The sequence below is a fragment of the Tiliqua scincoides genome, chromosome 3 (assembly GCF_035046505.1).
Source record: "Tiliqua scincoides isolate rTilSci1 chromosome 3, rTilSci1.hap2, whole genome shotgun sequence".
Lineage (NCBI taxonomy): Eukaryota > Metazoa > Chordata > Lepidosauria > Squamata > Scincidae > Tiliqua > Tiliqua scincoides.
In genome coordinates this window covers 133,386,305-133,406,077 of record NC_089823.1, presented here as the reverse complement: position 1 = coordinate 133,406,077, position 19,773 = coordinate 133,386,305, and the positions used below count along the sequence as shown (strand labels likewise).

General features: G+C 41.7%; 1 protein-coding gene across 2 annotated transcripts in view; it reads left to right on the top strand.

Annotated features, from left to right (window-relative positions):
- The window catches only part of USP54 (ubiquitin specific peptidase 54), a 77,427-nt gene extending 67,709 nt beyond the window's left edge, over positions 1-9,718 (top strand). The window contains exons 21-22 of one of the 2 annotated variants that reach the window (XM_066621152.1): positions 5,891-6,080; positions 8,386-9,718. In XM_066621152.1, coding sequence (XP_066477249.1) covers positions 5,891-6,080; positions 8,386-9,014 — 819 coding nt within the window. In that variant the 3' untranslated portion in view covers positions 9,015-9,718. The remainder of the gene's footprint in view (positions 1-5,890; positions 6,081-8,385) is intronic. The other variant, XM_066621153.1, reaches the window with a different exon arrangement.
- The last annotated feature ends 10,055 nt before the right edge of the window (positions 9,719-19,773 follow it).

Genomic DNA, 19,773 nt, shown 5'->3' with positions numbered 1-19,773 from the left:
CCCTAAGGTGCAAACTATTCTGATAGTGACTTGCCAGAGGAATATTTGTCTCCCTTTTTGTTTCTGGGAGTCCTTCTCAGCATTTGCCTGAAAAGGCCATGCTTTATAGCAAATAGTAGATGATGATAGTGCGAACTCTTAACCCCTTCCCCTCCAGATCCATAGTTATCTCCTTTTGTTCAGGAAGTAGACTAGTTGTCACCTCTCTTTCTAGTCTTTATGTCACATATCTACCTATTCATGACTAGAAGAGTGAATATATTAACAGCTGTACAGTACATGGATGTACATATGTGCGCACAAATGTGGATATGTGATGTTACGCTAAGAACAACCCTTAAAACATCCCCCTCTCTTGAAGTCTGTCCCCGGCTTCACCCTCATCTGCAACCACCTTCCCCCACACTCCTATTGCAAAATTCATCCATGTTCTTAGAAACTGCTTAAAACTGCACAAGCTTACAAAGCGGACATGAGCTATCCAAGAATGCAGTGGTTTCTTTCTGGTTTGTGTGACCCAGATAAGGTCTGGGAGCATCATTTTACAGTGTTCCAGTCCTTTCTGGAGTGTAGAATTCAGAAAACAATATTGGAGAATTATTGCTTGATTCCTTGACCTTCTGGCTTATGTTTGTGGTGTTCCCTCTCATGTCTTATGGTGTTTAACTTCCATGTAAAACCCCTGGGGAAGATAATTTTGGGACTTGGTTTTCTGTACCATTGGTACACTGATGACACACAGCTACTTCTCTCTTTTCTGTCTTTCTTGGGGGAGGCAGTTGTTACCAGGTGTGCACAGGATGGGTGTTGTGAAAAACACACAAGAGGAGAAATTACACAGGTCTGCAAAAAAAAAATTTTTGGACAGCTGTTCTGGTTTTGTTGACTGATTCTTACGTTTTTTGGTGCGCTGAATCCAAAAACGATAGCAGTTTTGTCCTGGGACGTCAGGTTTTCGAACAAACGGGTGGTCATCGTTTTAAAAAATCTCTTAACACAAATATTTAATATTTTATTTACATGAAAAATATTAACTCATTTGCACAGGTGACAACAAAATTAACACCACACTCAAGTAGATTGCTTGTGAAATCGTCTTTTTTAAAACTCTAAACTTCTTTTTGAGCTTTTCCTCTTGTAGGTGGCTTCCGGAAGATCCCTATACAACATCCAGCAGTAGTCAGCCATCATCGTTACACTCCATTTCCCTTGATACCTTCTTTCCATTTCTTTTATATCTTGATGGAAGCGTTCTCCCTGCTCTTCACTCACTGCTCCCAAATTTTCAGGAAAATAGTCAAGGTGTGAGTTGAGAAAATGGACTTTTAAGCTCATGGAGCAACCAAGCTTATGGAACACTTTCAACATTGTTTCCACCATTTCCTTGTAATTTGGGTCCTTTTGGTTTCCCAAAAAGTTATTTATGACCACAGTAAAGGCAACCCACACTTCTTTTTGAGTTGGAGTCATTGAACTGATGAAGTCTTTGTCGGATATGGGTTTTCTAATATCCGGGCCAACAAAAAAACCCCTCTTTCAGTTTTGCCTCCGTTAAACCTGGAAACTTGGATCCCAAGTACTTGAAGCATTCGCTATCTTTGGGAAGTGCCTTAACAAATTGCTTCATTAATCCTAATTTTATACGGAGTGGTGGTAATAAAACCTTCTCAGGGGGTACCAATGTATCTCTGAGAACATTCTTTTCACCAACAACTAGACTTCTTGGTGGCCAATTTTTTTGCTTCCAGTGATTTTGTCAGTCTCTACTGTCCCATAAACATAGAAAACAAGGGTATTTGGTGTACCCAGCCTGTTGTCCCAGCAGCATACACAATACTTTTAAATCCCTACGTACCAACCAGTTTTGGTTTTGATAACCCACTTTCTTGAGTACCAACTCCAAGTTCTCATAAGTCTCCTTCAAGTACACCAAATGAGCAACAGGAATGGACGCATAATGGCCACCATTGTGAAGTAAAACTGCTTTTAAGCTTCTTTTGGAAGAGTCAATGAAAAGCCTCCATTCAGAAGAATCATACTGAATGTGGAACTGAGCCATCAACCCCTCTAAATCAGAGCAAAACACCAAATTGCCCTCATGAAAAAAGTAAGACAAAGTGCCCTAGCAAAGCACACTCAACAATGCAGTGATCACCATCAGGACCAATAAACATGTATTTTCATGTTTTTGGGAGCACTGGCAGTGAAAATAAATTTGTTTTTCCATGTTTGAATTTGAAATTTAGCGATTTCCAGCTACCTGTTTGACCAAGGCACATTTCGATTGTGAAAAAACCTGACGTCCCAGGAAAAAACGGTGGTCATTTTCGAATTCAGCGCACCAAAAAACATAAGAATCAGATAAAATTATGAAAACAGCTTTTTGGTTGCAGACCTGTGTTATTGTGCATGCTGAGATACAGCGGTCAAAATGGTACAGCTCAATGGTTTAGTGCAGGGGTATCCAAACCCTGGTCCAGGGGCCAGATGCGGCCCGCAGCAAGCCTCTATGCGGCCCGTGGCCAGCCTCTTGTCCCCTGAAAGCCTCTGACCCACTCAACTGAACATGACCAGCGCTATGCTCTGGTTGCATCTGGAGGGTGTTCTGAGGGCCAGAGAGGTTGAATGAATGAGCCCATTCATTCCTTTATTCACTCATCTAAGTTCCATCTCTAATTTATTTGTCTAAGTTTTATATTTAAATTTTTTTCTGGCCCTCAACACCACACCAGATATTTAATGCAGCCCTCTAGCCAAAAAGTTTGGAGATCCCTGGTTTAGTGGGAAAAGAAGAGGCGGGGAAGGTATATTAGCAGAACTTTATTGTGGGGATTATGCTACAATTATGGGCAAGAGGAATAAAAAAGCAACTCACTTTTCGGTAGCATGGACTCCTGCTTGATTCAATTTAGTGATGTGGTTGGTGAGGACAGTTCTGTGTCACTAACAGCTTTTTAAACTACAAGTTGGGAAGCTCCCAGGATGTGGCTTTTGTTCTTAGATTCAAATGTGCTATGGCAAGCGAGCTCATGGAATTTTTTCAGAAATGAAAGGCAGGCAGAATTTCATCCAAGGCAGCTTGTTGGTGTGAGGGTGGTGTTGATTGTTCTCACAGTGAAGTGTGGCTTTCCTTCCTTGCGGCCTGTGGGATCCAAGGTCTCTTGTCATTAGTGAAATTCTGAAATACAGTATTGGCCTGGGTCATGCTTTCCTGGCAGACACCCAGTGCCATCTGCACAGGTATATAAGCATGTTGCATGTCATGTGTTAAAATAGGAGAAATAAAAAAGTTATCAAGCAACACACTGGGGGTTCTGAATTTGAGGCTAATGATGGACTAGACATGGGCTAACAAATGGATATTTAATCTAGTCAAGTGCTTTTGACAAAGAAGAACTTTGACTCAGAGGGTTTCAACCTGTTTTGGGTAGGGTACCACTCTTGAAAAATCACATTCACAGTTCGGAACTGTTCCTTGACCCTGCCTTTATTTTCCTTTCAACATGGCTTCATTGATCGATCATGAGTGGCCACTGCCTTGAAACTTTTGTTGAGAAGACTGGTTTTCCTGTTACACTGGATGACAATTCAGTTACAGCTCCTCTTAATTTCAGAACTGATTTGAGCCTTCCTTGTCATAGTTGCTCATCCACAGGATAATGAGGTCTCTAATTGCTTTCTCTGTCCATGCTTTGACTTCCTTGTCCTTGGATTGCCCACAAACAAGAAGCAGAGCGGTATGCCATCATGGATAATTGGCCAGGTGAGCAATATACAGAAGGGAGGAAATAGATCAAAGGGTTAGATAGACTTTCCAAAACCTGCATTAGAATGCTAGGATAGATTATCCCTATCTGTAAACACTGCATGATTACAAAACACCTGGGATTGTACTGTCAAGACTTACCCCACTTGCTCCATGGACAGCATTTGTCTGAAGAGGCAAATGCCATCCCCAGGTGATGGGGCTAAGGAGTGTGTTGGGTGGGGAGTTTCCTGGTGCACTCCCAGATGTACTCTAATTGTGGGTGGTGTCCACCTTTACCAGCATCTGAAGAGAACTATAACTGATATAAATTTTATCTCAGTGATTAGCTGGCAGTAGGTGAACTGAGAATCAATAGGCTCTTACTTGGAATATGGTAGGATGGCAAACAGATTTGCAGACTCCAAGTTTTTATCTTCAGTTGCAAACCCCTACTTTGCACAAGCCATAGTTTACAACTGCTTCTAATTGTGATTCCAATTCTGATCTGCTGCCAATCACAAACCATGACCTGGCTTTTTGGACACAACATCAAACCATGGTTAAGCATCAGATTTGCGCCAGATCAAAGTGGTTTGAGGCATGTTAGGGCTTTTGGGGAAGGTTACTTCATAATTGCAGTACCACTCAGATCTCACTTATTAAACTGGTGGGACTTGGAACAGAGCTTCCTCTCAAAGACTTCAGAGTGCAAGGAAGCTCATCTCTTCTTGCAGTTACATGCAGCCTAGAATATTTAGAGTTTTATTCAGTGGTAATCAGCATCTTTGAATTTAAAGCACACAGAAAGTCAGTGCTATTGAGCAAGAATGGGTTTAATATCTTCTCTGTGACCTGCATCTTATTTGTGATTTATTCATTTATTTTAAAGCTGCCACTAAATTAACAAGGCCATATTTTTCTGACCAACCAACAGTACAACCTTTCATTAAGAATCAAGAAACAGAATTCTGCAAGAGTAGAAGCTTCCAGACCTTCTTTAAGGGGACTCTGTTGTAAAGTGCTTTTACATTATATTTTTTAAAAAGTAATCAGTATATGGATGGTTTTGACCAGGTATCAGAGATGAGACAGTTTATTAGCTTTTGCTGATATAAGGTATACAGGGCCACATTTGTAGCCTATGTGACAAGAAGTAGCATGCTTCTCTTGTGAGACTTGTTGCTGTATTGACCATACCTCCTCCATAATATTTACTCTTCTTTTAGTTGGTCTGTTTAGATTTGTGTATACTGGTATGTCTCACTTGCATTTTGGCTGTTCTTTTATTTGATCGCTTCCCAAGTTTGCAAGATCAAGAAAAGAAACTGTAGAGGTTTATGGTACTATTACTGTGTACAAAGTAATTGGCAAACAGAGAACTAACGTTTGTGTATAATCTTGTGACTATTACTCTTGAGGATAACACTGTACAAGTATTGATCAGTATTAAGGTTACTACTGTTCCTTTGAATCATTTCTGAATATCAAATGGTTGATATTGAAGATAAGGTCTACCCTTATTTTATTTACTGTTTGTTTCAATTACAGTTGACAAAGAAGTGAAATTCTTCTTATCTTCCTTTTAATTTTTCAGTGGTTTGGCAAAGTTTGAGATTACAATGAGTAGAGATAATCCAGAGATAATCCATTTTACTTAGCTGGAGTCCATTTGTTGCCCATGCCAGAGTCTTTGGTGGATCACATCATCATAACCTGAAAATCTAAAGCATCATGAGATCCATCTCCCATCAAATGTTGCTGTTCATTTGTGCTCTCCATGTACATGTGACACTAGTTCCCTTGTTCATTCTGCTTTATTTATAGCTATGATACTAATTTTATAGTTACTGATGTAGATTTTAGTGTATCTTATTTTAAGGTTGTTTTAATTATTACCATCTATTTCAATATGCAGATTATAATTAATTTTTGGCACATCTCTGTACTTAAAACAAGCTCTTTTGAAAACTCTTTGCAAATAAACTAAACTTTCTGGAAAGTTATGGCCACATGTATGCTGCTCTTCCATCAACAGATTTTACCCTAGTGACCTTGTTTCTTTCCTGCACTTCCCTACCTGTTTACCAAATTGGTCCCAGTTCTGTGTTTAATCATCATTTTCTGTTTTCCTTTTGTCAAAAGGAAGTGTCCAATAAGAGGAAAATGCCAATGGAAGCCAGGCACCGTTCTTCCAGCACCACTTCCCTCACTTTCCCTCACGATTCTCCTCCTGTGTTACCCTTTGATCCCCAGCACTATTCAACCCAACTGCAGCACCTCTCCCATGATGCACCAGTGCCTAGCATGGTGGGCAAGACACATAGACAATCAGGTAATCACTGGGCTTTTCGTCCTCCTGTGTGATGGAAGATTAAATATATGGTTCTTCCTCCTGCTATAGCACAGGCTTCTGGGCTGTGCTTACCTCTCACAGTAATATTTGGATTCTTTTAGCTGCCTGGAATGATACATGCCCCATCTTCCATGCATTGTCTTAGCTCAGTGGTTCTCAAACTGTGGGTCACGTATTAGTCCTGTCATAAACTGAACACTATATATGATGATAGCTATGATGATCAATTTTTTTCTGTTTACTCTTTAAGGAAAAAGTGGCACTGTGTTTTGTTTCATTTCACATACTTGTTAAAGATCTGTCAGTTTTGTTGGTGAGGGAAGGGATAGAGTTCCATTCCTAATCCTTACCACCCTCATACCCTACACTCCCAATTCACCATTGAGGCCATAGTGCAGTACAGCAAGGGACAGTGCTACTCAGATGTTTCCAGATCTGGCCTGTTTCCTTTGCTCCCTACACTTACCTCTACTTTTGAAAGGGAGGCACTGGAAATATATTTCCTCTTTCCCAGAATCCTGGAGCTTCTTTCAGGACTGGGGAGGACAGTGGTTCCCCCCCCCCCCAGACAATTTCAGGGCTACCTAGTATGAGAGGTACAACTCAGTGGGTTTCCTAAGCACCTCACCTATTTCTTTCTGTAGGATTGAATTACAGTAGTTTAGTAGTTAACTAAAAGTTATGGCATTCTTTTGGAGTGAGCCTAAGTCTGACCTTGATCATCTCAATGTTGTAGGTGAAAAGCAGGATGTGTACGCACTATTCCAGATTACAACCTGTTTATCATATAAAACTCAGTGGGAATAATTTGGAACTAAATAGGTCGTTGTATGCCTGACCTTTCTTTGCATATCCCTTCTTTAATTTGCTGACTACATGTGAAATCTTTCCGTCCCTTTGGTGCCATTTATTACACTGGCATAGCATAAATTACCAACATAACTGCAAAAAAGGATGGCACATAGTTTGCCAAACATGTATTTTTGAGATTCTTGGGGTTTATCAACCAGCCCTGAACCTTCTGTTTTCCTATTCTTTAACTTTGAATCTAGTCCTGATTCTGTGAATGTGCACTCGGAAGTCCAACTGAGTTCAGTAGTAAATGTGACCTTGTGTGCCCTTGTAGCTTTGATAACAGTAGATAGCATTGCTAGCTCTTGTTTTGAAAACTCTTTCTTTCTCTCTCTCTCTCTCCTCCTACACTTTCAGTGGGGAAAGGGCAGAGGTATATCACCCTGGGCAACTGGTGAGTGCGCACACGCACCTGCCAGGGCACACCTTTTGGCTTTAGACCCTGGAAAAGTGAAATGGTGACAGTGCAAGATTAGTTAAGAGGAGAATCCAATGCAGAGTGGAAAATCCATGCAGAGCCACAATTTGAAGACTACTGTAGTTTGAAACTTGTGTCTAGATTTTTACCATGCCAGCTAACTCAAGGACCTGGTGGAGATTGGTGAGATCTTTGGGGATTCAGAATTCGTAGTTCTCCCAAGTGTCAGTGAAGAGTTTTCTCTTACAGTTTGTCGGATAAATGTACTGTCTGGTAGAGAAAGACATAAGACCCAGCAAAAGCAAAATTCAGCATGGATCAAATATTCAGAAATCAGGCACTTGATTGAGTTCTGGCAAATGGCACTGTTAGGATTTAAAAGAAACTAGCTGTTCAGTGAAAGAAATGTGGAAAGAGAACCCTTTTGTGACAAAGGGAAATTTGAGGGATTTTGCCTTTCTAAACAGGAACAAGCAACCTAAATCATTACTGAGAATATAGTTGAGTACTTCTGTTGGCATGTAATGTCCAAGCTGCAAATTAATCTCAGGTATGTGAGATTAATGATGATGCCATTTATATGATTGACGTAATGTTGGTTCACAGAAAACCCTTTTTTTCTGCACTTGAGGAGTTCCTGGCTTTCCTCAGGTATGTGCTTACATGGAGAAATGCATAAATAGACGGACCAGGGTTCTAATCAGCCACAATTTCTGTATTCATGGTTCCTGCAGAAATAGTTTGGAACTCCTAGCTGCAGAGCTAGATGCATAGAATGGGATTAACCCATTTTTGTCCGGCCCACAGGTGTACACATTTGGTTCCTATTGTGTACATGCAACATTGGGCAAAAATGGCTTAAACATGAATGGTGATATTGGTGCTTAATGCTCAGGAACTCCAACTCCATTGTGTGTAATTTCCTAGACATGCCATTGGTAAATATTACTTTCATCATACAGCGTGCGGAAAAGAAAACAGCATTTATATTTTAAAATTTTTTTCTTTTCTCAGGAAATCAGAAGAACATCCAGAAAATTCTGGCTGTGCCTGACTGGAGTGAAACTTTCCAAAGTGAAGACAACCCAGGTGTGGCATTGAGCTATGGGAGCCTTATTTATAAACAGCAAAGACCATTTCTTAATAAGGGCTTAGAAAGTGAAAAAACATCGAGCACCCCTGGACACTGGCTACAGATGAGTCACACTGCCAGACAAACCGCAACACTGCCAGATAAACGAACAGTACATTGGGGACATGCTGCCCAATCAAGCAAGGGATCACAAGAACATTTACTCCAGCAGTCATTACAGCAAGGAAAGCATGAGGCTTATGCTGTTGACTATAGTCCATCACTTGGCATGGGTTATAATACCTTACATGTACCACAAGGGCCTTCAAGACACACAGGTGGCTTTCAGGGTTGTCCTGTGCCTCCCCCTCATGCTAAGCCTCCAGGCCCAAGGAGGGTAGATATGCCACCAGATGAAGACTGGCGGCAGAATAGCTATATCACTCAACTTGGAGTAAGGAGAATGTTTCCAGGGCGCATGATGGATGGAAATTACTCATCTGCTTCTGAGGCACACCGTAAGATGTTGGTCCGTGCTGCTGCTGCTTCCATGCACAATAGTGGCTGGTGAGATCTGAGCCTTGAGACATGATTGTTCCCTTATGAAACGGGTTGTCTGAACTGTAGTTACTGAAATGCAGTTGATACAAAGACAGAAAGCTTTTTTCAGTCAGTGTCCATTCCAGTCTCGTCTTTAAAAGTGACTATACAATAAGTGGAAGCTAATTGCACTGCATTTTTGTTTCTGTACTGCTGAATCACTGTCTGTGAGAAACATTACAGTAACGCTGTTCCCAGCCTCTCACCACAGGAAATGGTTTAAGACTTGGGAGCAATGGAAGGAGAGCAAGATTTGCATATGAACTGAAAACGGAATCATCGATTTTGACAGCAAGCTCTATTTTAAAGGATCAACTCTTGTAAAATGGCACTAGTAACCCCTAGGCCAATTCTGTTACTTGGTTTTGAGTTGTTCGTCTGTTAGATAGTGTGGGGAACGGACACTGCGAAGTTTCTGGACTCCCTTAAGTTAAAATGTTGGCATTTTAATGGGTTAATGAGGCTAATGTATCATTTTTTTGTGCTGAAATGTTAGGCACAAGCAACTGCTGTAGGTGCTAGTGAGGAAGTGGAATGAAAGCATAGCTCAAGTGAAAATTAGGCCTTCTCCCACTTTCTCATGGCAGATTTAACAGTGCTTCAAATAGCAAAGACTGTTAATGCTGCACACTTAATTATAACATTGTAAACACAGAATCACTTTAACTATTTTAGGGTCAAACATACTTGCCTTTGTAAGTATTTTTCAAATAAATCTATGAAATAGTTATATTGAGTAGTGTATGAATTGCTTTTATGTTTTTCAAACAGGAGATTCAGAAACTGACATACGGTTTATAGTTCATGCACCTCATGGACTCTTCTGTACACATCATTTTTCTCTCCTTGTGGTATTAAATATTATCATCTGGCTTCTACAATCCCTCCTTGTCTGGATCTGCCAAAAATAATCTGACCTGTGTGTTCTTTGACAAAACATATCTACAACAAAACTTTGTAATTAAAGAAGTAATGTAAAAGGAACTTAGCATACCAATATGCAATATGCTGAACATAACATAGCATGACCAGTATGAAGCAAGGGCTGTCAGAGCTGACTTGTAACATTTTTAGATTAATAAACACGGGGACAAGATGACATTTGACTTAAAGGGTACTCAGGAAAAATCTGACTGCCAGATCAATATGTATGCCAGTGATTGCTAAACCTGCTGCAAAATCAGTTCTAGGACCTCACCCTGTGAGATGTAACTTCATGATTATGCATGGCTTACACAGTAAGTGCTTGTGTGAATTTCATGTGATATAACTGATCACCTACAAGGTCTTTGCTGGATTTCCATGTCTTCATTTCCTCCTCCTGTGTAGACTTTGTATTTTATATGTACAGGTACAAGAAGATGCTGCTCTGCTACGACCTTTCTTGCTCATTTCCCATAGTCCTAATTGGTCAGGCCTAGTTACAAAGTACAGGTGGGACCTCTGTTTCCATTGGGGTTCCGTTACAGAACCATCAGTGGGTACAGGTGCCCACCTTTAAATTGCTTGTAACAAGACACTATACCACCTTCAGTCACTAGGTGGGGTGAATAATTCCATTAGATTCCATTCACCTCATCTAGTGGCTTAATGTGGTATAGTATCTATACGAATGCATTCTGGGGTGACAATGGAGGTGCAATAAACCCGGAAGTGGGTCTTTAAAGCTATCTTTAACCAGAGGTGGGTAAATCCAGGGTGGCTTGACTCAAGTCACGAGTTTCTGCCCCCTTTAACTGAACTTGAAAACAAGTCCTAACGGGTGGACTTTCAGAGTTGCCCAGAGCATTGTGGGGACTCAAAGACTTGAGTCACGAGTCTTTTCTGTTTAAAGTCAGCTGTAGCTCCATAGAAAAAAATGTAGCTGCTGCTGGGGGGTGTGTGTGTGGGGGGGGAGAGTTCTTTTTAAACACTCCCCTGATGTCCCCGCCCTTGTTGTTGGCAACCTTCAGTCTCGAAAGACTATGGTATCGCGCTCTGGATGGTGGCTCTGGCACAGCTTCTAGTGTGGCTGAAAAGGCCGATTTGGAAGTGACAATCCCTTCCACACTGGGAGCAAGTGTACTGTGTCCCTGGTCTGTCTCTCTGGCTGTGGGCCTTCCTTCTTTGCCTCTTTGCCTCAGACTGTTGGCCAAGTGTCTCTTCAAACTGGGAAACTCCCCACCCATCCCATCAGTAAAGCCAGGACACAGCCAGGACAAAAAAAGATCAGGACATATCCTCCTTCCAATTGATAGTTTGGGAGAGGGGGGACCCAGGAAACTATAGGCCAGTCAGCCTAACATCTATACCGGGTAAGATGGTGGAATGCCTCATCAAAGATAGGATCTCAAAACACATAGATGAACAGGCCTTGCTGAGGGAGAATCAGCATGGCTTCTGTAAGGGTAAGTCTTGCCTTATGAACATTACAGAATTCTTTGAAAAGGTCAACAGGCATGTGGATGTGGGAAAACCCGTGGACATTATATAGCTGGACTTTCAGAAGGCGTTTGACACGGTCCCTCACCAAAGGCTACTGAAAAAACTCCACAGTCAGGGAATTAAGAGGACAGGTCCTCTCCTGGATTGAGAACTGGTTGGAGGCCAGGAAGCAGAGAGTGGGTATCAATGGGCAATTTTCACAGTGGAAAGAAATGAAAAGCGGTGTGCCCCAAGGATCTGTCCTGGGATCTGTGCTTTTCAACCTCTTCATAAATGACCTGGAGACAGGGGTGAGCAATGAGGTTGCAAAGTTTGCGGACGACACCAAACTTTTCCGAGTGGTGAAGACCAGAAGTGATTGTGAGGAGCTCCAGAAGGATCTCCTCACAATCCTGGCAGAATGGGCAGTATAATGGCAGGTGTGCTTCATTGTCAGTAAGTGTAAAGTCATGCACATTGAGGCAAAAAATCAAAACTTTAGATATAGGCTGATGGGTTCTGAGCTGTCTGTGACAGATCAGGAGAGACATCTTGGGGTGGTGGTGGACAGGTCGATGAAAGTGTCGACCCAATGTGTGGAGGCAGTGAAGAAGGCCAATTCTATGTTTGGGATCATTAGGAAGGGTATTAAGAACAAAATGGATAATATTATAATGCCGTTGTACAAATCTATGGTAAGGCCACACCTGGAGTATTGTGTCCAGTTCTGGTCGCCGCATCTCAAAAAAGACATAGTGGAAATGGAAAAGGTGCAAAAGAGAGCGACTAAGATGATTACGGGGCTGGGGCACTTTCCTTATGAGGAAAGGCTACAGCGTTTGGGCCTCTTCAGCCTAGAAAAGAGACGCCTGAGGGGGGCGTCTTGATTGAGACATACAAAATTATGCAGGGGATGGACAGAGTGGATAAGGAGATGCTCTTTACACTTTCACATAACACCAGAACCAGGGGACATCCACTCAAATTGAGTGTTGGGAGAGTTAGGACAGACAAAAGAAAATATTTCTTTACTCAGCGTGTGGTTGGTCTGTGGAACTCCTTGCCACAGGATGTGGTGATGGCATCTAGCCTTGGCACCTTTAAAAGGGGATTGGACAAGTTTCTGGAGGAAAAATCCATTACGAGGTACAAGCCATGGTGTGTATGCGCAACCTCCTGATTTTAGCAATGGGTTATGTCAGAATGCCAGATGCAAGGGAGGGCACCAGGATGAGGTCTCTTGTTATCTGGTGTGCTCCCTGGGGCATTTGGTGGGCCGCTGTGAGATACAGGAAGCTGGACTAGATGGGCCTATGGCCTGATCCAGTGGGGCTGTTCTTATGTTCTGAACATGTGCAGCACCTTCTGCAACTATTTACTTCTGCAACCTGATACCCAAACAAAAAAAAAAAAAGATTAACCATTTCCCTCCAGCCCCAGCCCTGTCTCTGCCTCCTGACTGAACATAACGTACCCTGCTACTGGTTGCTGCTGCTTGTGCATATTTGAATGCCTGGCTTCTGGATTCACACAATGTCTTTCAGGTGACATGGAAGAGGCTCAACATCAGAGTACGCAAGCGGCACCCCTAAGACTTGTCTGGGTGACTCAAGTCGCCCAAATCCATGTCGCTTTCCAAGTCAGTAGCCCCAGACTTGAGTGTTTGCCCGAGTCTTTGACACGTGCGACTTGAGTCTGCACAAGTCAGCGAAAAACATGTGTTTTTGAGACTGACTCGAGTTCCCAGCCCTGTCTTTAACCCCAAGAAGCCTGCAACTGGTGCAGTTTAACAGTGCAAAGGTAGCAAATTGGATTTTGGCATTTTTTTTTCCTTATTAGAAGGCATTTAAAGGTGGACCTTAGTATCAGTGGTGAGTCAAATCAGTGGATGCCGAATCAGTGCATATATCGAGGTTCCACGGTAATTCCTGCAGAAGCTCACCAGTATGATGTAGCAGTTAGCCAGACCAAGGTGACCCAGGTTCAGATTCTGACTTGGCCAGGGGCAGTAATATGATATACAAACAGGATGTGTGCATCATTGCCTATGATAAAAACATGTGTTGTCCACACTGCTTGTACATGTGCTGGGAAACAGCCAATCATGGCTTCTTTTCATGAGCATACGTACTAAACTGATGCATGTGAGCAAAGCTCACAAGAACATGAAGAAGCAACTTGGAGCAGCCAAAATCCTCTCAGCAAGGCCAAAAGTCGCTCAGTCACTCCTTCGCAGCATGTTTGGCACCCTCTCTGCCTCTGAGCCAAAGGCAAGTCACTTTATTCCAAAGAAGTGATTTGCCTTTGTCTTGGAGGCAGAATTGCTGAAGACAGCCAAGCAAGGGCGTTGGTATCTCCTTGGCTCATCTTTTTTCAGCTGCTTGGTGTCTCGGGGAAGCCGGAAGTAATTGGTGGTGACGTGATGGCATCAGGCCACTGACAATTACTTCCATTCCACACTGGATAGCACCACAGTTTCCAACACTGCCGCTGGAATGTCTATGTAGGACGTTATTCCATGTGCAGCTGCTTTAAGAAAGCAGCTGTTGTGCAGGCTCATGCCATTGTGTTAAATGATCAAAACACTTCATTACCACAATGCAATGGGAAGAGAAATTTTATTTATTCAAACACACTTTATCCTACCTTTTACAATAAAAGGTAGCTTGCAACAATGTAAAATTGTAAATACAAAACATAATGCCTAGAAAAGGCAGCAAACATTAAATTGGACAAAATCCTTTCAGTTGGCTTGTCCTTAGCAGTTTTGTCATGCCACTGTGTGTGGTTTGCCATGGTTAGGTATTTTTTTTCTATGGCAAGAATTGTACCATACTGTCCAATGCCAGAATACAATTAAAGCTATTGGCAGTTTTTTACAATGCCATGTTCATGGATGGCACTACATAAATAAATACTGTAATAACCTATAATGCTGTAATATATTTGTATTATTAGATTAATAAATATAATCCTGTTCATCATATACTGTTCTTGTAGCAAAGATAGCTTTGCTAATAAAGTTTTTCCTACACCAGCACCATCAGGTTAGCCACATCCAAAACAATCCCACCAAAAGATGTTGTTGGAACACAAGTGAGTTAGCAAGAACACAGGAGCAAAAACAAAAATGGAGTTTTACTCTCTTTACAATTTAGAATAGCATGTGCTAGGAGACTTTGAGCCCCGTTGGCAACACAGAACTTCAACAGTTGAATAATTTGACCTGTCATAAATATTAGCTGCTTAGGACATTTATAGTTGACAAATGCTTCAAGTACCTTAGCCAATTGCAATCTATTTTTACTGATAAAACAGAAACAGAGAAACTATTCATCCCTATAACTTCTGTTCCTTTCAGCTCTGGTTGACATTACCTGCTTAGTAGCAATAAGCATGTATGTAGGTAATGCTTAAAAACAAATACATTCATATATTACAAACTGAAATGAAGAAAACAAAATAACCACAGAATGGCAGTGGTTGAATGGGTTGAGTTAGAGCTCGTGTGGTATAATGGGGAAAGCTGGTGTGGTATAATGGGGCTGGAACAGTGGTTCTCAAAACAATTTTTAGCACCAGTACCCACTTTTTAGAATGACAATCTGTCAGGACTCACTGGAAGTGATGCCATTATCCTGGAAGTGATATCATGACTGGAAGTGACATGATCAGCCCAAAACAGCACTCATGTTATTTTGCATAGCTTGGAATTCAAACATTCCAGCTCAGAAGTCAAAGCAAAATGCAGATTTGGATCCTCCTCCGACCACACAGCCCTCTCCCCTTTTCAGCACCCCAGCTTCCCAACCTATTCAGGGTAAAGCACCATGTCTCTCTCCCGTCAGGAGCCCACCCTGCCCAGCAGCTCTGAATCCTGTAGTTTCAGCTCTGTATTTGGCAGCTTTTGGTCCTTAAGAACCTGTACCCCCTGATAAAATTCCTCCCACCTGGCAACCCACCTGAAATTGGTTCATGACCCATCTAGTAGTTCCCAACCCAGTTTGAGAAACGCTGGGCTAGTAAAACCAAACATTTTTTTCCAAACTCAGCTATGAATTCCCTGATCATCTTAAGGTAAGTTTTGGCGTTCACCTGTAACACAGGGGTAATAATACTGGCTCACCTTATGGAATATTGTGAGACTTACTTAGAAGACTTATATGAAGCACTGTTGAGGAGTACTTGGGGAGGGAATACTATACAAGTACTCTTATGACAATGATTACTACAAAAAATAGACACGTGTTTCCCATTCATGAAGAGACATGTAACTTATGTTCCTTTAAAATGACCAATGTTCATGTGAAAGTATGCACGCTGCCAAGTTTTATTCTCCCTTTCATACATGAATCAAAAAGCCATTTTATGTTCTAGATTAAGCAACTGATGTTTAACTCAGTCTAGTCCCCAATTTGAATAACTATGAATGTTATATATACGGTAAAGGTATGCCTGCAAACATTTTAGAAGCTTGCTCTATCTGGGGGGTGGGGAAGAATATTTCTCAAGATTGACTTTGCATATAGGACAAAATAAGAAATATGCAATCAGCTTCAACTTCACTGCCATTCCCCCCCATCTTTCTCACCTGTGTGCTTCTCACAAAGCGCCACAGAGCCTCTCTTGCTCTGTGCCATTTTACTGCTTCCACTGGATCCATGGGTGATCCAAGATAATGAGATTGCCCTTACTCTAAAGTAGCTACATGGTGTTTCTCTTTTGCTGTATCTTCTGTAAATTGTCAAAAAGGGGTTGCTTTTGGAGCTATTGAACATATTTGCTAGATGCACCTTTTTCTTTTAGTTCAGGGGTGCCCAAACCCCCGCCCTGGGGCCACTTGCAGCCCTCGAGGCCTCTCAATGCAGCCCTCAGGGAGCCCCCACTCTCTAATGAGCCTCTGGCCCTCCGGAGATTTGTTGGAGCCCACACTGGCCCGTCGCAACTGCTCTCAGCGTAAAGGCAACTGTTTGACCTCTCATGTGAGCTGTGGGATGAGGGCTCCCGCCACTGATTGCTGTTTCACGTCTGTGATGCAGTAGCAGCAGCAAAGGAAAGGCCAGTCTTGCTTTGTGCAAGGCCTTTTATAGGCCTTGAACTACTGCAAGACCTTCATTCATTCATATAAGTTCATCTTTAATATATTCATTTATGTAAACTTATGTAAACTTATTCAAATTTTAAATGTAAATTAATTCTTTTTTTCCCGGCCCCTGACACAGTGTCAGAGAGATGATGTGGCCCTCCTGCCAAAAACTTTGGACACCCCTGTTTTAGTTGAACAGATTTTTTTCACACACATTCTAAGAGGCCTGTCTGATTCCTTGGAGTAGCAAAATAGATGAGTTCTTCTACTGCCTAGGGAATTGACATGTTTATAACATTCAGATTACTAGAATGCAAAGTAACTAAACAGGGTGCGCATGGTGTGTCTTAAAATGGTTAAGAGACATCCACAATCTAGAACTAGCATTATACCTAGAGAAGGTTGAAAATTCGAACATTTCTCCATTGCTGTCCTTTAATGCAGGTGCCATGAACTGTAATCTAAATGTATTAAGTTGCTTCCTTACTTACTAACGGGAAAGCTGAAAAGGAGCAGTTGTGTAGTCCAAGATGTTCCAATTACTAAAAAAAAAAAACAACAACCCAGAATATGCAACATTTCTAATAATCAGGACTTGGGGTATGAGATTTAAACGAAGGTTGATGCTCTAGCACAGGGGTGTCCAAAGTTTTTGGCAGGAGGGCCACATCAGCTCTCTGACACTGTGTCGGGGGCCGGGGGGGGGGGAAGAATTAATTTACATTTATAATTTGAATAAATTTACATGAGTTTACATAAATGAATATATTAAAGATGAACTTATATGAATGAATGAAGGTCTTGCAATAGCTCAAGGCCTATAAAAGGCCTTGCACAAATCAAGGCTGGCCTTTCCTTTGCTGCCTCTGCTGCATCACAGATGTGAAAGAGCAAGCAGTGGAGGGAGCTCTCATCCCACAGCTCATGGGAGAGGTCAAACAGTCGCCCTCACGCTGAGAGAAGTTGCGTCGGGCCAGTGCGGACTTCAACAAATCTCCAGAGGGCCAGAGGCTCATTGGAGACTGGGGGCTCCCTGAGGGCCGCATTGAGAGGTCTCAAGGGCCGCAAGTGGCCCCCGGGCCGGGGTTTGGGCACCCCTGCTCTAGCAAACCACCTGTATAATGCAACATGAGCCAATCAGAGTTCTGTGGTGCCTTCATTCATGATCAACCTGTGCTTGGGACCTATGAACATAATTCTGAAAATAGGATCAATATCTCATGCAACAGAAGTTCCCAATTCATACACTTTTAACAATTCTCAGATTAGAGAAGGGGGATTTTCATAGGCAGCAGGGAGCAGCATCAATATTTACAGATCCCGGGGGGTCTCTGATTCATGGGGTATGAAAAGGTGTAGCCACATCACCACAGCACTGAAACATGCTGTTCACATAGACTATAGTCTTATACACACCTGCGAGTAAGTCCCACGGAAACCAGTGGAACTTCTGGATACGCACAGATAGGATTGTGCTGTTAAATTTTTACTTACTAGAAAGGTCTGCAAATGGGACATTTTGACATATTAACAGTCAAAGCCTGAGCTGTGAAGTTTATCTATAAAGGTCAAAACTGCAACTCAGACCAAGTCAGGCTAAACATAACATTTGTATAACATTTTCTATATGCACAGAACCCTTCATGTGTTTTATTGATGCAATCTGTACAGCAATCCTATAAAGCAAGTAGTATCCCTATATTACAGCTGTGGAGCAGAAGCTGAGTGGGAGTGGCTTGCCTAATAAGGCCAAGGCAAGAGTCAAACTGGAAGTCTGTGCAAAGGGAGTCCCATTTGAGGTGCAAAGGGAGAGGCAGCAACCATATATGTTCATCAATACTTGCAAAATGTGATTTGTTTCCTAATACTGTATATACAGATGTATCAAAATTGTTAGGTTAATGTTAATTTTCCACCAGCTTACAATCTGAAATTTGATGTGTATGGGCACATACATCACTAGAAAAGTATGAAAGTAAGATATTTTTATGTTTCTTCTTTGAAATGGGGTGTTGTGGTGCCCAAAATTATGGTAGTTCTACAGTAGCTGGAATGCTGAAATTTTGGCTCATACATAGTGCACAAGGATGACAACAAATCTGAAAACAGAACTGCTTTTATATGTAGTGGTCAAAGTGTGTGACAAGAAATTGACTATAAAAATATAGGATAGTATTTTAACGCAGAGTAGTTGGGGATATAGATGGGATACAATGCACAGCTGTAGGAGTTTTGTTCCCTTTTCATACTTGAATCAGCATCTGCCTGGAATGGGAATTTTAACTGACAACAAAAAAAGTTTGTTTTTGTGCCAATTGGATTTATAGCATATCGATATGCTTATGTGTATACCAACTAGTCTAAAAGATATTATGAGGTTTTCAAGTTTATATGTTTTCTCTGCATGATGTTCTGTTGAATTTCTTTGCTACACATAACGTTAAATATGTAGTTTGGTCATGTGTTTGTTTTTTCTAATGTAAATAGTTGTTGGAGAGCCAGACCCAGATTTGGACCATGTCGTGGGGGACGGGGACGGACTCTTCCCCACAACATTCAATGTCTTTGCCTCCCTCCGTTCAATGTGGTTTGTTGCCCTCCAGAACTGAAACTGTCCCCACTAATGGTGGGGGGAGGGAAATTTGGTTGGGACCATGAAAGAGGCAATGAGTTAAGCTCCTACTACTACACTGCATTCCTATCCACAACTGCTATTTACCATAGGATAACAAGCAGATAGCCAAACTACACATTCAACATAACATGTTGTGTAATTCTCAGTAGTACTTCAGATATACTCCTAAAAACTCCAGAATTCAAAAAAGACAAAGCATTAGTAATTACCTATCTTTCACCCTTCTACAGATAACTCTGAAGATACTTCTACAGTATTCCAACTATACAAAAAGTGAAAAGGGTGGAAACCACAGTTATCACTGGTAAATTAACAATTTCTAAATCCATCTTTCAGTATTTGTTAATGCTCATGAAACATATGTGAATTACATGCAATCAATATGCCAATGAACTGAAGCATCTACAGTATGATAGACTGGTCATCAGTTCTAAACATCATGCAGCAGTGTTGTAGAATGAGTGGGGCACTTGAAGTGTCTAAGTCAAACTGGGCGCTGTACACAATCTCAGTCCATTCATATATAGAGCTTGGTTTATGGCAGTAACACAACATGTCAAACATAAGGACTGCAGGCTGGATGTGGCCCCTGGAAGATGGCCCCCA